The 23,738-nt window shown below is 45.4% G+C and overlaps 1 protein-coding gene across 13 annotated transcripts; it reads right to left on the bottom strand.

Moving 5' to 3' along the window:
• Nucleotides 1-748: 748 nt before the first annotated feature.
• On the bottom strand, nucleotides 749-22,268 carry LOC120820357 (fibroblast growth factor 12). 13 transcript variants are annotated; one of them, XR_013468182.1, is made up of 7 exons: nucleotides 10,033-10,915; nucleotides 7,540-7,650; nucleotides 6,758-6,861; nucleotides 4,482-4,680; nucleotides 2,607-4,237; nucleotides 2,539-2,572; nucleotides 749-2,504 (listed from the first exon to the last, which is right to left on the bottom strand). XR_013468182.1 is itself a non-coding variant. In XM_078105725.1 (5 exons), the coding sequence occupies exons 1-5, from the start codon at nucleotides 21,834-21,836 to the stop codon at nucleotides 4,089-4,091; spliced, it is 588 nt and encodes a 195-aa protein (XP_077961851.1). In that variant the 5' UTR covers nucleotides 21,837-22,268; the 3' UTR covers nucleotides 749-4,088. The 13 variants fall into 13 exon arrangements, 3 of the variants coding, with proteins under 3 accessions (XP_077961851.1, XP_077961848.1, XP_077961833.1); XR_013468181.1 differs by having other exon boundaries at nucleotides 2,539-4,237; XR_013468185.1 differs by lacking the exon at nucleotides 2,539-2,572 and having other exon boundaries at nucleotides 2,590-4,237.
• Nucleotides 22,269-23,738: the final 1,470 nt, after the last annotated feature.

Raw genomic sequence — 23,738 nt, 5'->3', positions numbered from 1 at the left:
CCGAAGTCTGAATGCTGAATAATTCAAAAGTTCATAAAACTTTGATGACGTATTAAACCTCCAGAGTGTTTGTTTTACCCGACGCAGGGAAATCTCTCCAAACGGAGCAGGAGCAGCGATATCAAACCATCTGAATCTTTAATGGTAATATAACTTTAAATGAAACAATGAACATCCATTGTTGAAACACTTCTCTGCTGGATTCAACCTACAATTAAACATTCCGTTTTATGAAGATGAATGAAAGAAGACTCTGATTTTAAGGACTTCTAATTTGGACTAAAATTAACTTTTGTTTTGTGTAACTCTGGCGCCTCCTGTGGACTAAAGTGGTAGTAACTCTTCTCACCAGACTCCCTTTAAAAAACCTGTCATTTTACTGACTAGGGACTCTCAGTCCTGGTCCTGGTCTCACCGGACTCCGGTTCACTCACAGCTCCTCTCACGCTGATACGACGTCACAGCCAATCAGATCCATTCATGCTGATACGACGTCACAGCCAATCAGATCCATTCATGCTGATACGACGTCACAGCCAATCAGATCCATTCATGCTCACGTCTAAAGAGGGCAGAGCTCAAAAATCAAAGATGGAGGACCAAACTCCGTAGAATAAGGGGTCCCTGCTGCATCTCGCCATCAGTTGGGGGGACCTTGGCCTGAAGGATCAGGACTGCACTGAGACTGGTTCACACAGAGGATCATATATAGAATCCAAAAGGAATAAAAAATGAGTCCGACACTGAATCTTTTATATTGTTCTTTTTTATTTTCCAATGATACTTTTCATCCTGCTTCGTAATAGCGATGACTGTTTTCTACATGACGATGCATTATATGAATGTGTCTCAGAAAAAGTGCAAACATCAACAAAAGAACGACGTTCCAACATGGCCGCCAACCAGAGGGCCTCCGGCGCTCGATAGTGACATCATCATTACGCGCCTTTGTGCGGTTATTACCACTTTATTTAAGTTATGAAGTTATGATGTCAAAGACCTGCGAGCCGACCGGCCGGCTTCCTCGCGCTGCCTTCAGGCGACGTCCGGAGCCCTGAACTCATGATCAGTTAATCAATATTTAAAGGTGAACGTCTCCGCGGTGACAATCAGAAATTACACGACGACAGATTCAAAGCAGAAACCTTTATGGACGCGTTAAAGTAACAACAAATCAATAATAATACAATTATTTTACTTTCTGTATGCTTAAAAATTATTTGATTATTAACGCAGTTTCTTTTTTGGTGATACAGGTTTTAAAATAACAACATTATTGTCAAACTTGATAAAAATTATTTTGTTTTAATCGTATTTCTTTTACTATCCATTCTTTTCATATTTGTTCCAGCTATAAAGTCACAAATGTGTTAATAGGTCTCCGTTCTTTGCATCTTTTGAATGTCGGACATTTACACACAATTTCCGACGTGACCTGAAGGCTGCGATGCTTTTTCTGAATAAACATTCGCGTCGAGTGTTTTGGTTCCACAAACATGAAAAAACAACATTCAGAAACATTTAACGTTCCGAAGAAACACAACGAGCGTTTCTGTCGGTTCAAACTGGAAGACTTCCTCGGAGGCAGAACGGTGTGACTCATCACTTTTAACGTGTTCCAAGATGGCGGCGGCGGCTAACAGCAGCGTGTTTATATATAACGTGTCCACATGCAAAAGGTCGTCATCCTTGTTGTTTGTTGTTCTGCAATGAGTTTTATATTTTTATTTTCAATTAGCTCGGCCTCTCTGAGTCATTATTTACAGTTCATCCTTCATCCCACATCTTTTATTTCTTGTTTGAAATGTGGAGAAACATTTTCCTCCTTCTTCTTTAAAAACACCAAAAACTAAAGTTTGTTCAGGAAAATTTGAAATATGTCCTAATAATAAACTAATAAAAGGTTGAATTTGAATATGTTCCTTTCCAATATATTTTGAACTTCCATAAACATATTTTAAAAAAAGGAAAATAAATTGAAAACCTGCGCAACACAATAAAAAACATGTTGATGCTCCATCCTTCCAGCTCCTCTGCTGCTGACACCTTATCATCATTATCGCTATTATCACAAAGGCAGTGAGAGTAGACGGCGTATCTCAGGACAAAGCAAAGTCGACCGGTTGATCTTTGTAAACTGAGACAAAAGTCAAGAGGCTTTTTGTGGGAAACTCGGTGGGGGACCGAAGAAGGAAAGGAAGCAAAGGAAGCAAAGGGAGCAGGAGACGAGTGTGCAGGGCGGCGTGGCTCACAGGTTTGGAGGGCAGTGATTTTTGTCTAAAGGAAACACGGCAGTGATAAATGGTCACATGACGCCACATCGGCCGACGCTCGACCGCACGCCGGTTCAAAGCGACGACAACAAGTCCTTAAAGAGACAACGCACACATTTCATCACGTGTAGCTCACCGAAACGTGTCCTATCGTATCGCGACGTATCGGACTATATCTAAATGTATATCTCGTCTTGTACACGTTTCGTTGTACCTCACGTCTTATTGTACCTCACGTCTTATTGTACCTCATGTCTTATTGTACCTCATCTCACGTTGTACCTCACGTCTTATTGTACCTCATCTCACGTTGTACCTCATGTCTTATTGTACCTCACGTCTTATTGTACCTCATCTCACGTTGTACCTCACGTCTTATTGTACCTCACGTCTTATCGTACCTCATCTCACGTTGTACCTCATGTCTTATTGTACCTCACGTCTTATTGTACCTCATCTCACGTTGTACCTCACGTCTTATTGTACCTCATCTCACGTTGTACCTCACGTCTTATTGTACCTCATCTCACGTTGTACCTCACATCTTATTGTACCTCTCACGTTGTACCTCATGTCTTATTGTACCTCACGTCTTATTGTACCTCACGTCTTATTGTATCACACATCATAAAGAAGTCGGTTAGGCAGCAGAGACACTCCAGTCCTGTTCAGACTGGATCACAGTTACACAACTCAGCTGTTAGTGTCTCCATTAATCATTCAGACCTCCCAAACGAACGCCTGCTCTTTAAAAACCATCACATGCTATTTCTGCTCAGTCCCTGAACGGAACACGGAGACACAAAGAATGGCGTTTTTTCTTTTTCAGTTCTTCATTTTCTTTTATCGTCATCATCGGATTTTAGGTCAAGACAATCTGAACACCATCAGTCAGAGTCCTGGAGACACCAGAGACTCTAAAGACAGAAGACCCTCAGAAAACACCTTTCAGCCTCTGAAGGTTTAAATCACTCAGAGGTTATTTGCCCCTCGTGATTGTTCTCTTTCCCCTTGTTATACTGCAACTGCTAACACTGCCCGTTTGTCTCAGTAGTATTAATGTTACCCAGTATGTATATATAATATATCAATATCTATGCTTTGTTTATTCGATGGCTCATCTCTTTGCAACAGGAAGTGACTCCTGGAAGGATGGAGCTCAAGGTGAAACCTGAAGGATGACTTTAGAGTTGAGGGATGGACGGTGGAAGTCAAACCTCCCCATCCGCCCCCCTCGGAACATTTAAAACCTTTACCCCCAAAATAATTCAAACCGAGATGTGCAGCTGATGAACGGCAAACAGAAACCACAGAGGAACGAAGACGAGGAAGAAGAAGCGCGTGTTGAAAGTGCCAAAGTGTTTGCATTCATTGGGAAACCAAAGGAAGGGGAGTCTCTACATGGCGTAAAGGTTCAGAGTCCTCAGCGCTCACTCAGCTATGGAAAACCGGTCGCCGTGGCGACGGCGTTGGTGATGATGATGGCGATCACAACAATGAAGAGTCGGTGTGCTCGCCTCCGGGCGCCGTTTCAACAGGGCGTTTTGCATAAAATGTAAATCATCATCATCATCAACGACCTGATTCTTTTACTTTTCTTCACCTTACCGTCAGACAAGCCCCTCCCCTTTCCAACCCCAAACCCCTCCCCCTGGAACACTTACATATTTCAATATGAGCAGAAGATGAAGATTTCCCCATTTTTTATGATTTTTGTTTTTAGCTTTTTTTCTTCTTGGTTTTGGTCGTCGTTGCCGTGGTTACTGAGCAGAGGGAGTGTTCAGACAGGAGTTTGCCTCCCCCTCCCCCTGCAGGCTATGAGCCCTCCCGATCCGTGCACTCCTCCTGCTGCTCCTCCTGCTCCCTGATCGCCCTCCGTCCCTCGCTGTTGATCGTCGGGCTCCGCGACGACTTCAGCAGCTTCTCCTCCAGCTCGTGCAGCGACGGCTCCTTGTACATGCAGACTGGGGGGGAGATTTTATTACATACAAGTCACTCATACGGACATATATATACAAATATAGCATTTATACAAAATATATATATTAATAAAGCTCTATCTGTGATATCAGAGCAGAAGAACTCACGGTGAGTTCAGATACAGCAGCAGGTAGCGTTGTGGTTCTCTTGTGACGCTCTTTAATGCTAAGCTAGGCTAACAAGGGACCAGGACAGCAGCATCCTCGGGTGTGTGTGTGTGTGTCTCACCTTCGATGGGTCTGGGGACAAAGTGCGAGCAGGGCTTGGTCTTCTTCACCCGGTTCCCCTTCATGAGGGCCCCGTCCTTGTTGAGGCCCAGGAACCAGGCCCGGCCCGACTCGTGCTGCCGGTACTGCGTGGAGGAGTAGATGACGTAGTAGTTCTCAAACACCGACTCCTTGAACTTACACTCTGCTGTGAACACATCCTGTCACACACACACACACACACACACACACACACACACAGAGTTCATGAATATTATACAATACTATATATATGATAGTATATATTACTCACTGTTTAAGTTTACTTAGAGGCCGTGTGTGTGTGTGTGTGTGTGTGTGTGTGTGTGTACATACACACACACACACACACACACACACACACACACACAGAATACCTTCTTTGGAACATGCACCTTAATGGGAATTTTAATCAATGGTTTCATTTGCCATTTAAACATCTCAGTATGAATATTCATTTTTTAAGTATATATATATATATAATATATATATATATGTATACATATATATATATATATATATATATATATATACATATATATATATATATATATATGTATACATATATATATATATATTATATATATATATATACTTAAAAAATATATATATATATATATATATATATATATATATATATATATATATATATATATATATGTGGACTCCTTAAGGCAGACTTCTTGTTTTTGAATGACATTCAACTTTAAGGGCCAAGTGAATTTAGCACCTCGCAGCTCTGTCCATAAAACAGGTGTGTGTCTGTGTGTGTGTGTCTGTGTGTGATTGTGTGTGTGTGTCTGTGTGTGATTGTGTGTGTGTGTCTGTGTGTGATTGTGTGTGTGTGTCTGTGTGTGATTGTGGCCGAAGGAGGAAGTTCTCTGAGGGAAGCAGCTTCTAGTTGGACTCCTCCCAGCAGGAGGTCATGTGATGATTCACACAACACGCCTCTACTTTGAACCGACCACGAGAGGAGAAGAAACATCCCACTGAAACGTTTTATATAACGGCCGATGAAGAGGAGGAGAGAACGAGATGACCTGCATCTTCATCTCTTTAAATGTGTTTGGGACTAATGGCGCGGGGTAGAGAGGGAGCGCCGGAAACCACAAGGTTAAAGGTTTGAGTCCCGGCTGCTCCACCATGAGACCATGACACCATGACCTCATGACACCATGAGACCATGAGACCATGACCTCATTACACCATGAGACCATGAGACCATGACCTCATGACACCATGAGACCATGACCTCATGACCTCATTACACCATGAGACCATGAGACCATGACCTCATTACACCATGACACCATGACCTCATGACACCATGAGACCATGACCTCATGACCTCATGACACCATGAGACCATGACATCATTACACCATGAGACCATGACCTCATTACACCATGAGACCATGACACCATGACCTCATGACACCATGAGACCATGACCTCATGACCTCATGACACCATGAGACCATGACATCATTACACCATGAGACCATGACATCATGACACCATGAGACCATGACACCATGACCTCATGACACCATGACATCATTACACCGTGACATGATGCCATGATGACGTTGAGACGCTTGACCTCCTGACAACAGAGACGTATTGATGTTGACTTTAAATCATCTACAAGAAGCTTCCTGTCGGAAAGAGACGCCTCGTCCTGTTCACACACATACTGTATCTACAGTTACGATCTTCATCATCGCTCTCTTCCTCGTCCTCGTTACTTATGCCGCATAGAGACTGAAGAATTGCATTTTAAAGTTTTATGGAAGAAGCAGAGATGAATTATGGATGGAGAACGCAGCAAAATAACGACTACTATATTTTATACTGCAGCCTGAAAGGGCTTCACTCTTTATTGTTATCTTTATTACATATTAGCATTGGTTTATAAACTGCACAGACTATCTAGGTCTAATTTACTCTACTTGCTCCGAGCTGAAAGTACCTGGTCTTCTTCAGAATAAAAGCCTTTCAGTTTAAAGCGAGGCAATGAGAAGACCGTTGATATATATATCTAATTGCTGAGACATCATAATGCTTGCATATCAGACATATATCTGTATGTCTCATATGCAAGCATTATGATAGAACCAGACTTTCTTCTATTTATTTGCAAATCCATCACTAGGTGACGTCTTAACTTCAAGCGTGTATGTCATTTCATATTTTGCGCCAGAAGGCAAACGTGTTCTTCAGCGCCTGAATCTTGAGAAGAGAGGCGTGTTTTCTTACTGATGTGTAGAGGAATCCTTCTGCGTTCATGGCCACATAGAGTCCAGCCTTCACGCCCTGCATGGCCACCACCCTCAAACCCACTGGGATCAGGTTGAAGAGAGCTGGAGTAGATTGAATAAACATGAATACAGCATTTCATTCACAGCAGGACGAACTTGTTTTCCTCACACTGATCAGAACAAATGAGTAACAATGACTAGGAACATTTTCTACATGTGCGTAAGTGAAGAGAGAATAGTGGAGAGAGAGGGATGAAGGGGTGAGGGGAGCTCTAATCCTCAGGGGGGAGAGAGCTGCAGTGTGGGTGAGGTTGAAGAGGAGGAGGAGGAGGAGGAGGAAGAGGCCTGGGGCCGTGGCTGCTGTTAAACCTCCTTTATTTAACTCTGACACAGAGATGATGTGAGAGGGAGATCCAAACATCTCGTCCTCCTCTCCCCCTTCCTCCTCCCCCTCCTCCCCCTCTAGAGAGAGACATATGAATATTTACTCCAGGCAGAGAGAACCATGTAGAACGTTTGTAGGAACATGAATCCTGTGTTCAAAGGTGGAGGCGATGGAGCCAACCAAACTCCAGAAAAAGGAGATGATGGAAGTCTCCTTCTTCTCCTGACCTTCAGCCCTCCAGAAGGACAGCGTCTACCCAGGCTGAGGAACCAGAACGTCTCTATCGCTGTGTGAGCCTCTAGGTGAGCTCGCCTGTAGGTAGGACTATTCTAGACAAGAGGAATCCAGTGTGTGATGGTGCTGACGGAGGGGAGGTGAAGAGGTGTAACACTCACTGTTGTCGCTGTTCTCGTCCTTGTTTCCGTTGATGGTTCCGTCGGGCTGCATCTGCAGGAAGAAGCCCTGCTCGCTGAAGAGACGCGTCACGATGCCCTTCAGCTGGGGCTCTGACAACAAATACAACAACAACATCATCATCATCCTTAACCTTCATCTCCTCTCATTCACTGCCATCAACCTTCATCTCCTCTCATTCACTGCCATCAACCTTCATCTCCTCTCATTCACTGCCATCAACCATCAACTCCTCTCATTCACTGCCATCAACCTTCATCTCCTCTCATTCACTGCTATCAACCTTCATCTCCTCTCATTCGCTGCTATCAACAATCATCTCCTCTCATTCACTGCTATCAACCTTCATCTCCTCTCATTCACTGCTATCAACCATCATCTCCTCTCATTCACTGCCATCAACCTTCATCTCCTCTCATTCACTGCTATCAACCATCATCTCCTCTCATTCACTGCCATCAACCTTCATCTCCTCTCATTCACTGCTATCAACCATCATCTCCTCTCATTCACTGCTATCAACCATCATCTCCTCTCATTCACTGCCATCAACCTTCATCTCCTCTCATTCACTGCTATCAACCTTCATCTCCTCTCATTCACTGCTATCAACAATCATCTCCTCTCATTCACTGCTATCAACCTTCATCTCCTCTCATTCACTGCTATCAACCATCATCTCCTCTCATTCAATGCTATCAACCATCATCTCCTCTCGTTCACTGCCATCAACCTTCATCTCCTCTCATTCACTGCCATCAACCTTCGTGAACTCTCATTCACTGCTATCAACCTTCATCTCCTCTCATTCGCTGCTATCAACAATCATCTCCTCTCATTCACTGCTATCAACCTTCATCTCCTCTCATTCACTGCCATCAACCTTCATCTCCTCTCATTCACTGCTATCAACCATCATCTCCTCTCATTCACTGCTATCAACCATCATCTCCTCTCATTCACTGCCATCAACCTTCATCTCCTCTCATTCACTGCTATCAACCATCATCTCCTCTCATTCACTGCCATCAACCTTCAACTCCTCTCATTCACTGCTATCAACCATCATCTCCTCTCATTCACTGCTATCAACCATCATCTCCTCTCATTCACTGCCATCAACCTTCAACTCCTCTCATTCACTGCTATCAACCATCATCTCCTCTCATTCACTGCCATCAACCTTCATCTCCTCTCATTCACTGTCCGTACACTTGCTCCTCAGAGGTGTGGAGTAGTGAATACAATGGAGGCTGACAAGATGAAGTGATCCTGCAGATGAAGATGTGGGACAGAAGACCGGCAGAAATAGAGCAAATTCGGAGAGAGAGAGAACAGAAAGAAAGGTGGACAGACAGATAAACCATCAAGTACCACAAGTAGATCTTCCTCTGTAGTTGGAAGCTTCATTGTTCCTCTTCTGATGGAGTCACACTAAAATTCCTCAAGCTGTTTCAGAGTAAAAGTCCTGGAACTGATTCACAGTAAGAGTCCTGAAGTTGTTTCACAATAAGAGTCCTAAAGCTGCTTCACAGTAAAAGTCCCGACACTGTTTCACAGTAAAAGTCCTGAAGCGGCTTCACAGTAAAAGGTCCTGAAGCTGTTTCACAGTAAAGGTCCTGAAGCTGCTTCACAGTAAAGGTCCTGTAACTGTTTCACAGTAAAAGTCCTGAAACTGTTTCACAATAAGAGTCCTGAAACTGTTTCACAGTTAAAGGATTTGTTGGTTTTGTAGTCAGAAGTTGACAAAAAACCCGTCCATCTCTCTCTCACCCCTCGGCCCACTGCGCCATCAGTGGCCTCAAGTCAACCACTGATCTACTAAATGGACGTCATGCTGTTTTGAAAAAGAGTCATTTTATACCAGAAAAGTCAGGAGGGAGAACGCAGCTCTGTGAAGCTCTGGCTTCACTCCAAAGACAAATCAAGACCACCATTGTTCACCATGTCCAACAAAGCAGTAGAAGAAGTGAACTAAATCAGTGAGCAGACCAAACATCAGAAGCGCTGACGTGGAGGTCGAGGAGTTTCCCTGTGTTGGACTGTGACGTGTGCAGGAGACGATCAAGCGGAATAATCTCTCCTTTAAGACGCCGTTTGTTGCAGCGGCAAGAAAAACAGGAAGCAGTCGGCAGCGGGCGTCGACTAACGAGAGAGACGCAGCTCATGAATGTGTAAATGAAACATCCGTCTCATAAGATGCTCGCGCCCAGCTGGTGGCTGAGGAGGTTCCTTTGGGAGGAACTGATTATTCTGCCGGAGGTTTCTTGTTATTGCAGATCAAGCGAAAGGATCTGGTCTTACGTGCAAAGAGCAAACCTTTATTTTGAAATGTAATTTCATCCCCAATTAGAAGTTCTCCCCGGCAACAGTCCTGCTTTAGAGTACGATACAACACGTGTCTATTCTGACTACGCGAATGGAGTCTTTTCAAAATAAACTTGGCCTTCACCCCCCGGTGGGACCCCACCCACCTGGTTTCCGCCGTACGGGCCTCTTCTTCCCGCTGCAGAAGCGAATCTTGCTGAAGACGCTGAAGATGTTTTTGTCGCACGGAGACTTGGGCTCCTTGCTGGGACTCGTGCGCCTCTTGCTAGTGGCGACCTTGTCGCCGTTGGACTCGCGGGCCTGACGCCGCTGTCGGATCAGGGAGCTGGCGATGGCCGCCGCCATCTCCCCGAGAAGAGGGTGGAGCCACGGAGGGCGAGATGTGCACCAGCCGCTGCTCGTTCGTCGAGTTGCTTCTTTAACCCCAAAGAGGCGACATGACCGGACTCAGTCGCTCCGATTGAAGACGCCAAAGGGCGGCTCGGTCACATGTTTGGACTCACAGAGACGCTGGCAGAACCCCAAACGCGAGAAGGAGACGCGGTCCATCCTGCGGGCGCAGACCTCATTTCTTCAGAAGAACAGACCCCCAAATCAGCGATGTCGAATTTTACGTATCGGGAAATAACTTTTTCTCATTCTGTAGCTTCTGTTCCCGGCGTCCAATCATCAGTTACAAGAACTTCAGGATGTCTCACAGACGTCCTCCACGAGAGGAATGATTAAATACGTTAACACGTTACTGACATTCAAATCAGCCCGGAAATTCTAAAAGCCTCCACACTTATGATGGAAAAGTGAAAACCTCACTTTTAATTCCGATCCGATTAAATCTTCATGCTGAGTAATTCGCCCTCCGCTCATCCTCAGAGCCGCCGATGGAAGCGATGGATGCAGAGCGGAGAGGTTCTCCTCCGTCTTCAGCTTCAAATAATCCAGAGAGAAAATCGAGAGCGATGAGACGACAAACTGCAGATTACACATGGACTCTATTCTGCTTCCTCCTCCTCCTCCTCCTCCTCCTCCTCCTCCTCCTCTCAGGATGAGAGATGCTCAATGCGATGAGAGGATTAGAGAGGGAGAGAGAGAGGGAGGGGAGAGAGAGGATATATATATATATATATATATATATATATAATACTTTTGGGATTGTATAGTCTTTAAATGTCTATATTTACATCCGTTCTACTTACATGTTGGATTTGTTTTTTAATTTTAGTTTAAAAAGTGGAGACTTGCTGAGTGCGCACGCATGCGTGACCACTAGAGATCTGATCCTGATCACCACGAGGTCGACTACAGAAGAGACGGCCGCCAGAAACCAAGATGGCGGCTGGTTGTAAGCCAAATAAATGTCTAATAAATGTAAAATATGCCCTTTGGTTCATTTGCACCCAGTCACGTATAACATAGTAGTATCCTATACACAGGATACTTATACATATGTATAAATACTAGGATGCAGGAGGAGGGCACTTACAGACGGACTGTTTCCCTACTGAGCTCTGATGATCCGTTCAGTACATCGGAAACAAAGATGCTATAAATACGGCGTTCTGGTTCTTCGAGGCGCTGAATGAAGACGACGCTTGCCGATGAAGAGCGGCTCACGTTGTGTCTCAGCGTGGAGACTTTGATGCTCTTAAGAACTAATCCTCCGGATCCAATCGGTTGGTCTCTGGGCCCGAGGATGGCTGTACGTGTCTTTGAACGCACCGCGGCGCCGAATGTAGGCCTCGACTCCCCGAAGAAACAACCAGGTCATGGTCTGTAATTACCAAGTATTTGGGTCCTGGTACCTGCTCGGAGGAGGAGGAGCATCTTCACTCTGATCATCTGCTGCTTCAAAAGATTCTCCTCTCATTTGATTCTCCTGATGAAAAACTGTGGAACCCGAAACTCAGCGACCGACGTTAATGCTGCTATTATTATTATTAATGTCATTAATATTATCGTTGCTCTCATATTACTTTAAGATTATTAACATACACACACACACACACACACACACACACACACACACACACACACACACAGCTGTGTGGGCGGCAGCTGGATGATGAAACCAAACAAAGACACTGGCTGCATTGTTCCTCTCTGCGGTTACGTGAACAACGTATATGTGTATATATATATATATATATATATATATATATATATACACATATGATGTATAAATAAATACACTGTGAATGTACTTGTGTATGTGTACTTGTACATCTCCTGCTGATGACTCATCTGATAAAACATAAAGCTCAATATGACGTTAAATATAAACATCTGTGAGCTTCTCTTTATTATTATAACAATAACATTATAAATGTGTTCATTATCTTTCAACAAATAAATATCACTTCAAAGGATTATTAAATGTGTATATTTATATCATCATCACAAGAGATGAAGAACAAAAGAGAATCACAAGAACCTTTAAAATGATTATTGTGTTTTTTATTGTCAACTAACTAAAATGCACCAATCAGCTGCTGTGAACCTGGAGGACTGACGGTGGAGGGACGGCGCCCCCCGGTGGACGGCGTCAATACTACAGGTACTCACAGTACTACAGGGCGTTACAGTCGTACAGCTACTACCATTACTACAAGTACTACTTCTACTGCAGGTATTTATAGTACTGGAGGTACCTTTACTACAGGAGCACCACAGTACCACCACCATTAGTACAAGTACTTCATAGAAAAGCAAGTAAAGTGTATTTATAGGGCGCTCTTCACAGAGCGGAGTACCACGTGTCTGAAGACGAGTCAGAGGGACGGACAGAAGACCGAGGACACAGAGGACATGAGGGCCGGTGAGGTGGCGTAAATCATCTACATCAGGTACCACAGGTACTACTACTACTACTACTGTAGGAACTTGTAGTACCACATGTACTACTACTACTACTGCGGGTACCTATAGTACCAGCAGGTACTAATAGTAGCTGCGGTACTACTACTACAGCAGATACTTATAGTACCACTGGCACACACACAGTACACACACAGTACACACACAGTACTCTGGGAGACGGGGACCGGGGACCACAAGGTTGGTGGTTCGAGTCCCGGCTGCCCCATGAAATCGGGCCAAAGGTGAATAATAATGATGTGAGTCGCGTCAGCTAAAGGACCTGTAATGTCTCCCACCGTCATTGGACACCTGTCCCCTCTTAAATACCTCAAATGAAATCAGGGACACAAACATGTGTCCCTGCACTGAGGGAGAGGTACTTCTACATGTGTGGAGTACTTCTTATCTCAGCTTCAGAACCACTGTGAAGGGACAACAAAGACCACCAGGGTGTGTGTGTGTGTGTGTGTGTGTGTGTGTGTGTGTGTGTGTGCGTCTGACCTGCAGTTATATTTACAGTTGTGTATTTCTGTCTCTCAGCTGTTTTTTCCTCTCGGCTCTTTGTAGAAGCAGTAACACACATACATCAGCTTGTACTTCTCTTTATATAGTAACTTAATCACTTTATATAGTAACTTAATAACTTAATATAGTAACTTAATAACTTTATATAGTCTGTATATACCTTTATAAGCAGTGTTGGGAGTAACTCCACTACTTTCAGCGGTAACGAGCATGTAACAAAGTATTTTTTTAAATAAATGAACGCAGTTACAATTACTGAGATTGAAATGAGTTCGTTCCTCTCTGTTGTGACGCGAGTCGGAGGGCCGGCAAATAGTAAGTAAACAGCTGCCTGTCAGACCATCATATCTGGTCTATATACCGTGTGGAGACAGTTTAATAGTCTTTATATGACTTTAAATAGTCCGTACACACGCATTCTATTGTGTATTTGCATGTTTTTTAATATTATTTGCATGAAAACACAGATTTAAACAGCATAGGGAAACAAAGTTCAGACTTCTTCTATAGGAAGTGCAGCTCAGTGATGTACTTGTAGTACTAGTACATGAAATACATGGCAGTGTTGGCGTGCACTCACCCTGCTCACTGCACAGCCTGAGAGTGCTGCCCTCCCCCTCGTCTGCCTCCTGTGCCTTACTGTCGCCGCGCAGCAGACGACGGAACAGGCTGCGATAACGAGTCATCGGAGCTTCCAGAGAGCCGATCGATCGGCTGATCAATAAGTCGCTCGAGCTGACACCTGTGGACCTACCGTCTGTCACCGAGTGGGAGAGTGTGTGTGTGTGTGTGTGTGTGTGTGTCTGTGTTTGTGTTTGTGTCGCCTGCACCACACAGCTGCTGTAATGTGACACCAACAGAAAAGACTGCAGCTCCCCATGAAAGAAATAACGTGAGGCAGAACAGATGTCCTCAAACGCAACCAACAACTATCAAAGTCAGTATTTACTACAGGCACCTGAACACACCACATACATTACTACACTGTCCTACTATCATACAGGGGCCTGAACTCACCACAGACGTTCATCTGTCCTACTAGCATTACAGGGACCTGAACTCACCACCGACGTTCATACATTGAGTGGCTGTGACGTCGTATCAGTGTGAGAGCTGCTGTGGGACTGAAGACAACATCTCCTCCATCAATTTATCCGCTTCTACAACATGTTGGATTAATTCATGTCTATTTAAAGACAATAAATACAAGTCTGATTCTGAAGACATTTAAATTTGTGGGGAAAAAAATTGGTTGAAAAGAAGAAAAAATAAAATTGTCTCATCAACCAAAAATGTCGCGACCCCCTGCAGCACCACCGCGACCCCCTGCAGCACCACCGCGACCCCCTGCAGCACCACCGCGACCCCCTGCAGCACCACCGCGACCCCCTGCAGCACCACCGCGACCCCCTGCAGCACCACCGCGACCCCCTGCAGCACCACCGCGACCCCCTGCAGTACCACAGCGGACCCCCTGTTGAAGACTTCTGATTATTAGATTCAAACCCCGTCTGTGGATTGGCTGGAGTGATGCATCCACACAACTATAGAAGCCCATTTCCGCACTGAAGAAAGGGGATAGAAAGTCGAAATTATGAGATAAAACGTTGTGAAAACACAAACGACACCTCTGTGTAACCGTAGTGGACCGTAGATGACAACCAGCTACAACCATAGATATTATGAATCTGTCTTTGTTGACAGGACATGTACCACAGTCCTTCAAGGTAGCTGTAATTAAACCTCTTCTTAAGAAACCTACTCTTGCTCTAGAGGTGTTGGCTAACTACAGACCTATCTCTAATCTTCCCTTCCTCTCTAAGATCCTTGAGAAATCCGTCGCAAATCAATTATGTGACTTTCTACAAAACAATGCTTTGTTCGAGGATTTCCAGTCAGGATTCCGAGTGCATCACAGTACAGAAACAGCACTGGTAAAAATTACGAATGATCTTCTACTTGCATCGGACCAAGGACTCATCTCTTTTCTTGTCTTGCTGGACCTCAGTGCCGCATTTGATAGCATAGACCATTGTATCCTGTTGCAGAGACTAGAACATTTAATTGGTATCAAAGGAACTACACTCAGCTGGTTTAAATCCTACCTATCGGACCGATCCCAGTTTGTGCTTGTAAACGGTGAATCCTCAAAGACCACCAATGTTGGTCACGGAGTCCCACAAGGTTCTGTACTTGGACCGATTTTATTTACCCTCTATATGCTTCCTTTGGGCGATCTTATCAGGAAACACCGCATAAACTTCCATTGTTATGCAGACGATACTCAACTGTATCTGTCGATCAAGCCAGAAGAGACGGACCAGTTAGTTAGACTCCAAGAATGTCTTGGAGACATCAAAACTTGGATGACCGGCAACTTCCTGATGCTAAACTCAGAAAAAACGGAAGTTATCCTGATAGGCCCAGAGCGCCTTCGAAGCCAGCTGTCGCGTGATACAGTTTTTATGGATGGAATTGCTCTGGTACCCAGCAGCACCGTCAGGAATCTGGGAGTTCTCTTCGACCAGGATATGACCTTCAACTTGCATATAAAGAAGACTTCAAGGACTGCCTATTTCCATCTACGTAACATATCAAAAATCAGGAACTTCCTGTCTCAAAGTGATGCAGAAAAATTAGTTCATGCGTTTGTCACTTCCAGACTGGACTACTGTAATTCTTTGTTATCAGGCTGCTCTTGTAAATCTCTTAAGCCTCTCCAGCTGATTCAGAATGCTGCAGCACGTGTATTAACAAGAACTAAGAAAAGGGATCATATCACTCCTGTATTAACTTCTCTGCACTGGCTCCCTGTTAAATCAAGAATAGATTTTAAGGTACTTCTCCTCACCTACAAGGCACTTGCTGGTGAGGCACCGTTGTATCTTCAAGAGCTTGTAACACCGTATTGCCCTACAAGGCAACTGCGCTCCATAGATGCTGGGTTACTTGTTGTTCCTATGGTTTTAAAAAGTAGGCTGGGGGCCAGAGCCTTCAGTTATCAAGCTCCTCTTCTGTGGAACCAGCTTCCACTTTCAGTCCGGGGGGCAGATTCGGTTAGCTCTTTTAAAGTAAAACTTAAAACGTTCCTCTTTGATTCTGCCTATAGTTAGGGCTGGCTCAGGTTAGTCCGGACCAGCCCTTAGTTAAGCTGCTATAGGCTTAGAATGCCGGGGGAATTCTTAGGACACACCGAGCTCCTCTCTCACGCTCTCTTTCTACCATAATTCAAGTTTTATTAATGCACATGACTAATTCAGCTTCTTTCCGGGAGTTTTTTTTGTGCTTTCGCCCCTATCAGGTCTCCATAGATCGTGGTTCCTTCGGGACCCTGGTCCTGACACCTACCGTGGCCATGCTGACGCCTGCTGCTGCCATCATCATCATCATCATCATTATTTTAGATATTAATCATATTACTTTACTCATAAACCAACATTACCCTCTCCTAAAATCTCTGTGCTCTCCCTCCCCACAGGCTTCTGTGGATGGTGGTTCTATGTGATGGTGGTTCTATGTGATGGTGGTTCTATGTGATGGTGGTTCTATCTGATGGTGGTTCTATCTGATGGTGGTTGCCTCTGCAGTGGTCCTGCTGTGCGCCTGGCTTACTACTCACAATTACTTGAATCATTTCTGTCATAGGAATTGCATGTATTATACATTGTTCATTCTGTACACATGGCATCCATTGTAGTCTGTCCATCCCGGGAGTGGGATCCCTCCTCCGACGTTCTCCCTAAGGTTTCTTCCCTTTTTTCCCTCTTGTAAGGGTTTTTTCATTTTTTGGGGAGTTTTTCCTGTGCCGATGGTGGGTTTCGGGGCAGAGGATGTCGTATGTGTACAGACTGTAAAGCCCTCTGAGGCAAATTTGTAATTTGCGATTCTGGGCTATACAAAATAAAATGACTTGACTTGACTTGAACCATCATTCACCATCATTCACCATCATTTACCATCATTCACCATCATTTACCATCATTCACCATCATTCACCATCATTCACCATCATTCACCATCATTTACCATCATTCACCATCATTTACCATCATTCACCATCATTCACCATCATTTACCATCATTCACCATCATTCACCATCATTCACCATCATTCACCATCATTTACCATCATTTACCATCATTTACCATCATTCACCATCATTCACCATCATTCACCATCATTTACCATCATTCACCATCATTCACCATCATTTACCATCATTCACCATCATTCACCATCATTTACCATCATTCACCATCATTCACCATCATTCACCATCATTTACCATCATTCACCATCATTTACCATCATTACTGGCGCATTGAGACCAATGCCGGTCTGCGAGCTGGACGCATTGGTCTCAATGTGCGGCCGAAGTGCCCGTCCATCCATCCATCCATCCATCCATCCATCCATCCATCTTCGTACTGCTCATCCTGCACACGGGGTCTTGGGGGGCTGGAGTCCATCACAGCCAAATTCAGGTGATAGACGGGTTCATCCGGGACTGGTCACCAGCCAATCACAGGGCTCCACAGAGACACACTCACACACCTACAGGCCATTTAGAGTCCCCATCAACCTGATCCCCAGAGCAGGTCTCTGGACTGTGGGAGGAACCCGGAGAACCCGGAGAGAACCACACAGACACGGGGAGAACATGCAGACTATTTTACGGTAAATGGAGGAGATGAATGGCGTTTCCATGGATAAAAGCCCCTCCTCCTCTTCAACGAACAATCACGTGACTCAGTAGGTGCGATGTGAACGCATCACGAGACAGGAAGCACAACCGTGTTCTACAAAATAGCTTTTTTGTTGAATTGTTGTTTGTCACGTTATCAGTGAAATCACAGTAGTTTACTTTAGGAAACCTTTCAGATTCTAGTCCCCGTTAGTCTACAGACCCCAACACCTCGTTTAATACTTCATTAGGTTCACTTCATCGATTACAAACCTCTCAATATGCTGCAGTCTACGCATTCCAGTCAGGAGCTGCACGTGTGTGTGTGTGTGTGTGTGTGTGTGTTTATCTCCGCATGCATCAGGGGACGGGAATGCTGGGAGTTTTAAAGTAGCACTCAGACGTCCTGCTGTTCATTGTTCATCTGCTGGGCACTTCACATGTGTGTGTGTGTGTGTGTTACTGTGTGTGTGTGTGTGTGTGTGTGTGTGTGTGTGTGTTACTGTGTGTGTGTGTGTGTGTGTGTGTGTGTGTGTGTGTGTTACTGTGTGTGTGTGTGTGTGTGTGTGTGTGTGTGTGTTACTGTGTGTGTGTGTGTGTGTGTGTGTGTGTGTGTGTGTTACTGTGTGTACAATAAAAGAGAGTGCTGACTCTTGACACTTTAAGGCTTTTGCTCCCCTCCTCCCCCGTTCCTCCCCCATCACATTGTCTCCATGGCGATGCTCTTTGAATGATGTTATAATAATAACATCATTGTGCATCTCTGCGTCCATTAGGGACACGCTAACACTTTAGCCTCCATTAAGCTGAGTGACTCAGCAGATCATATTAAATAATCAACAGTGAAGCTTTCACAGAGATCAATAACGTGCGAGAACAAAACGACTGTGTTGGGTTCAGGGAACCTTGTGGCTGTGGGTCAATGGAGAACTTTCCTTCTCTGTTGACTTATTCCCTCAGTAAACACTGTAAACACGCGTTTATGGTCTCAAGTCTTCTTCAACACAGCATGACGTCCATTTAGTGACTGATGGTCCACGTAGAGACAAACAGACCATGAAGCAGGGGACGCTGTAGGGCGGGGCTACACGCTGATTGACAGGTCCCTTACTGGCCATAAGGCAGAGGATGCTTTATGGGCGGGACATCCCAGAGAGTGATGCTGGGAACAATGGAGACAAGAGACACACACACACACACACACACAGACACTCACACACACACACACAGACACACACACACACACACACTCACACACACACACACAAACACACAGACACACACACACACAGACACACTCTCACACACTCACACACACACAAACACACACACACACACACACACACTCACACACACACACACAAACACACAGACACACACACACACACACACACTCTCACACACTCACACACACACAAACACACACACACACACACACTCACACACACACACACTCACACAGACACACACACAGAGACACACACACACACAGACACACACACACACACTCTCACACACTCACACACACACAAACACTCACACACACACACAGACACAGACACACACACACAAACACTCTCACACACTCACACACACACACACAAACACACAGACACACACACACACACACAGACACACACACACACACACACTCTCACACACTCACACACACACAAACACACACACACACACACTCACACACACACACACACTCACACAGACACACACACAGAGACACACACACACACAGACACACACACACACACACTCTCACACACTCACACACACACAAACACTCACACACACACACACAGACACAGACACACACACACAAACACTCACACACACACACACAGACACACAAACACTCACACAAACACACAGACACACACACACACAGACACACACACACACACACACACACTCTCACACACTCACACACACACAAACACACACACACACACACTCACACAGACACACACACAGAGACACACACACACACAGACACACACACACACACTCTCACACACTCACACACACACACAAACACTCACACACACACACACAGACACAGACACACACACACAAACACTCACACACACACACAGACACACAAACACTCACACACACACACAGACACACACACACACACACACAAACACTCACACACACACACAAACACTCACACACACACACAGACACAGACACACACACACAAACACTCACACACACACACACACAGACACACAAACACTCACACACACACACAGACACTCACACACACACAGACACACACTCTTGCGATCGGTGGAAGTGGGCTGCACCTGGTTTGAGTTTGAGACCCTGATGTACCAGAAACCAGAGCTGTCAACAACAACAAAGTAGTAAACAGAAGGCAGGAAACCCTCGTGACATCAGAGGTCAAAGATCACAGCAGGTTGAGGAGGGAGCATGAAACCCAATAATAATAATAATAATAATAATAATACATTTCATTTACATAATAGAAAACATGTATGTAAACACTGCGGCTTGTAAGGAGGAAACACGGACAGCTAGTGTGTGTGTGTGTGTGTGTGTGTGTGTGTGTGTGTGTGTGTGTGTGTGTGTGTGTGTGTGTCTGTGTGTGTGTCTGTGTCTGTGTGTGTGTGTGTGTGTGTGTGTCTGTGTGTGTGTGTGTGTGTGTGTCTCAGGTTCCAGCAGGTTCACTACAGTCCTCAACAATGTGGATCTGATCCCAGAATCAATACAAGTCACTCTGTCTGCAAACAAACACGTAGACCGCTTGTCTCAGAAGCCCCGCCCCCTCAGGGCCCGCCTCTTCCTGTCTTTACCTGTCCACCGCTGTTCTCTACAAAACGTCCAACACGACGCGTCAATTATTGAGTAGGAACAAGGATCAAAGAACACGGCTCCCTTTGATGACATCATGGTGATGTCACACAGTGGTCATGTGACAGGAAGCTCCAGAGTAAAATGTGGTCATTTAAATAATCAATAATCTGAGAGACGTGTCTGTCTCTCTACCTGTCTTACACTCTGTTTGTCACTTTGTTACTAACTGATACTCTTAAATTACAAAGTGCATCAGTATGTAGTGTGTATTAGTACACAGTACACAGTACATAGTACATAGTACACAGTACACAGTACACTGTACATATAGTGTGGCGGCGGGCGAGGAGAAGCCTTCGGGAGGTCGATGTCTGTCTCTCTGTCTGTCTGTCTGAGCTCCTTCACAAAGAACTGCAGCTCCCACAATACATCATTCTGTGGAGGACACACCCAAGCACATCCTCAATCTGTCCGTCCCTGTCCCTCAGTCCTCCTGTCTGTCTCTGCATACTCTCACCTGTCTGTCTGTCCTCACATGGGTCTCTTTTCTGCTGTCTGTCTCTCAGAGCTACTTCCTTCCTGCTTTTTAACAGACCCTTTGTCTGTCTCCCTGTCCTCCTGTCTGTCCCCTCTCTGTCTCACCTCCTTGTTTTGGTTTATTAACCCTCTCACCTGTCTCCCTGTCCTCCTGTCTGTCCCCTCTCTGTCTCACCTCCTTGTTTTGGTTTATTAACCCTCTCACCTGTCTCCCTGTCCTACTGTCTGTCCCCTCTGTCTCACCTCCTTGTTTTGGTTTATTAACCCTCTCACCTGTCTCCCTGTCCTCCTGTCTGTCCTCTGTCTCACCTCCTTGTTTTGGTTTATTAACCCTCTCACCTGTCGACCTGTCTCACTGTCGCAGTGTGTTTTGCTGCATCAGGCTTCGCACACGCACACGCACTCTCCGCATCCCATAATAACCGAGCGGCTCCGCGCGCTGCGTCCACGGGACACCGCAGTCCCCCCCCCCCCGTCCCCCCCGTCCTACCTGCCGCCTTCTCTTTGCCCTCCATCTCCTGAGGTGCGCTGCTCCTCGTCACAGATGCACGCAGCTTCCTTCCTCTGCTTCCTTCGCCTGCTTCCTTCCTTCCTCTGCTTCCTTCACCTGCTTCCTTCCTGAGATCCGGAGGATCTGATCTGGAATCCGCTTCTGGTGGCTCGAGACCGGCGGGACGGGAGAGGAGGAAGAGGAGGAAGAGGAGGACGAAGGAGGGCGGCACCGGAAACCAGCGGAAACGACCCGCAGCGCTATTTATCTCCGACCATCCCCGCGGGGGGGCAGCTTCTTCTTCTTCTGCTTCTTCTTCTTCTTCTTCTGCTTCTTCTTCTTCCTCCTGCGCGCGTTGAAGCTCGTGCGTTCACCTGTACTGTGTTTGCGCGCCGCTTCCTGTCTCTCTATGTCTCTGTCTGTCCACCTGTCTCACTCTCCCCTCGCGCAGTGCTGCTGCAGCCCGAAGTGACGTCACCACCAAGTCACGTTATGTGACATGAACATAAGAAACAATACAAATAAAGTATAAATACTCGCGTCATTAATATTCAATGTTCGGTATACATTATATACATACATAAATATATATATATATATATATATATATATATATATATATATATATAATGTATTTAGAGATATCGCTCTCTCTGTATATTTATGACATTAAAAGCTTTGAATAATGTGAAGAGAATTCTTCCACTTATGAAGGAACAGGAACGATCACGAGGAGTGAAACACTTTGGACGTCTGCGTGACGCGACATCATTACATCACATCACATGTCATTTATCTGACGCTTTTATCCAAAGCGACTTACAATCAGTGCATTAAACCATAAGGACACAAACTCAGGAGAACAAGAAACAAGAAAGTGTGATTTCATCAAATAAGCCAATTTACAATTTGCTATAGATGAGTGACGTTACAAGTATAATATAAGTGCTCCAGTTAGTTAGTGTGTTAGTGGAGGTAGAGTCTGAAGAGGTGTGTCTTTAGTCTGGAGATGTGAAGGCTCTCTGTGGTCCTGATGTCTTCAGAGACCTCCTTCCACCATTTAGGAGCAGGACAGCAAAGAGTGGAGATCTAGTCGAGTGTTTTGCTCTCAGTGAGGAGGAACAAGCAGTTTATCACATGCAGAGCGGAGAGGTCAGAGGTCGGGATGTCGGGTAGGACCAGGTCCTGGATGTAAGCTGGACCCCATCCATTCACAGCATGGTACGTGAGCACCATGGTTAGAACTGGATGATCCACCGGTACCAGTGAAGAGAGCGGAGGAGTGGAGGATGAGGGAGAACTTAGGAAGGTTAAAGACCAGTGGAGCTGCTGCATTCTGGATGAGCTGCAGAGGCTGAATGGAGGTAGCAGGAGACCTGCAGGAGACCTGCAGGAGAGAGTCACAGTAGTCCAGGAGGGAGACGACCAGAGCCTGAATCAGTACCTTCTGAGTGAGAAGAGGACGTGTTCTCCTGATGTTGTAGAGCGAGTATCTACAGGATCGCGTTGTCGCGGTGATGTTGGGAGTCAGGGAGAGTTGGCTGTCGAGTGTGACGCCGAGGTTCTTAGCGGTCAAAGTGGACGTTAGTACGGAGTTCCCAAAGTTGACTGTCAGGTCCTGGGTAAGCGAATCTTTTCCGGGAAAGAGAAGTAGTTCAGTCTTGTCGGGGTTGATTTTCAGATGGTGGGCGGATCCACTGAGAGATGTCAGTCAGACAGGTAGAGATCCGAGCCGCCACCTGGGTGTCCGAGTGAGGAAAGGAGAGGATTAGTTGGGTGTCATCGGCATCGCTGTGGTAGGAGAAGCCATGCGAGCGAATGACAGCGCCAAGAAAGTTGGTGTAGAGCGAGAAGAGGAGGGGACCCAGGATGGAACCCTGAGGAACTCCAGTAGTAAGAGGACAAGGTTCCGACACAGATCCTCTCC

The sequence above is a fragment of the Gasterosteus aculeatus genome, chromosome 1 (assembly GCF_964276395.1).
Source record: "Gasterosteus aculeatus chromosome 1, fGasAcu3.hap1.1, whole genome shotgun sequence".
NCBI classification, from domain to species: domain Eukaryota; kingdom Metazoa; phylum Chordata; class Actinopteri; order Perciformes; family Gasterosteidae; genus Gasterosteus; species Gasterosteus aculeatus.
The sequence above is the reverse complement of the archived record's forward strand: the minus strand, read 5'-3'. Positions and strand labels throughout refer to the sequence as shown.

Bases quoted from the DNA above. Each gene is read 5' to 3' on its own strand.
- LOC120820357 (XM_078105707.1), bottom strand. From the start codon at position 10,231: ATGGCGGCGGCCATCGCCAGCTCCCTGATCCGACAGCGGCGTCAGGCC. The intron at 7,651-10,032 runs GTGGGTGGGGTC...ATTTGTTGTCAG, and splicing joins GCCCGTACGGCGGAAACCAG to AGCCCCAGCTGAAGGGCATC. The intron at 6,862-7,539 runs GTGAGTGTTACA...AATCTACTCCAG, and splicing joins GGACGAGAACAGCGACAACA to CTCTCTTCAACCTGATCCCA.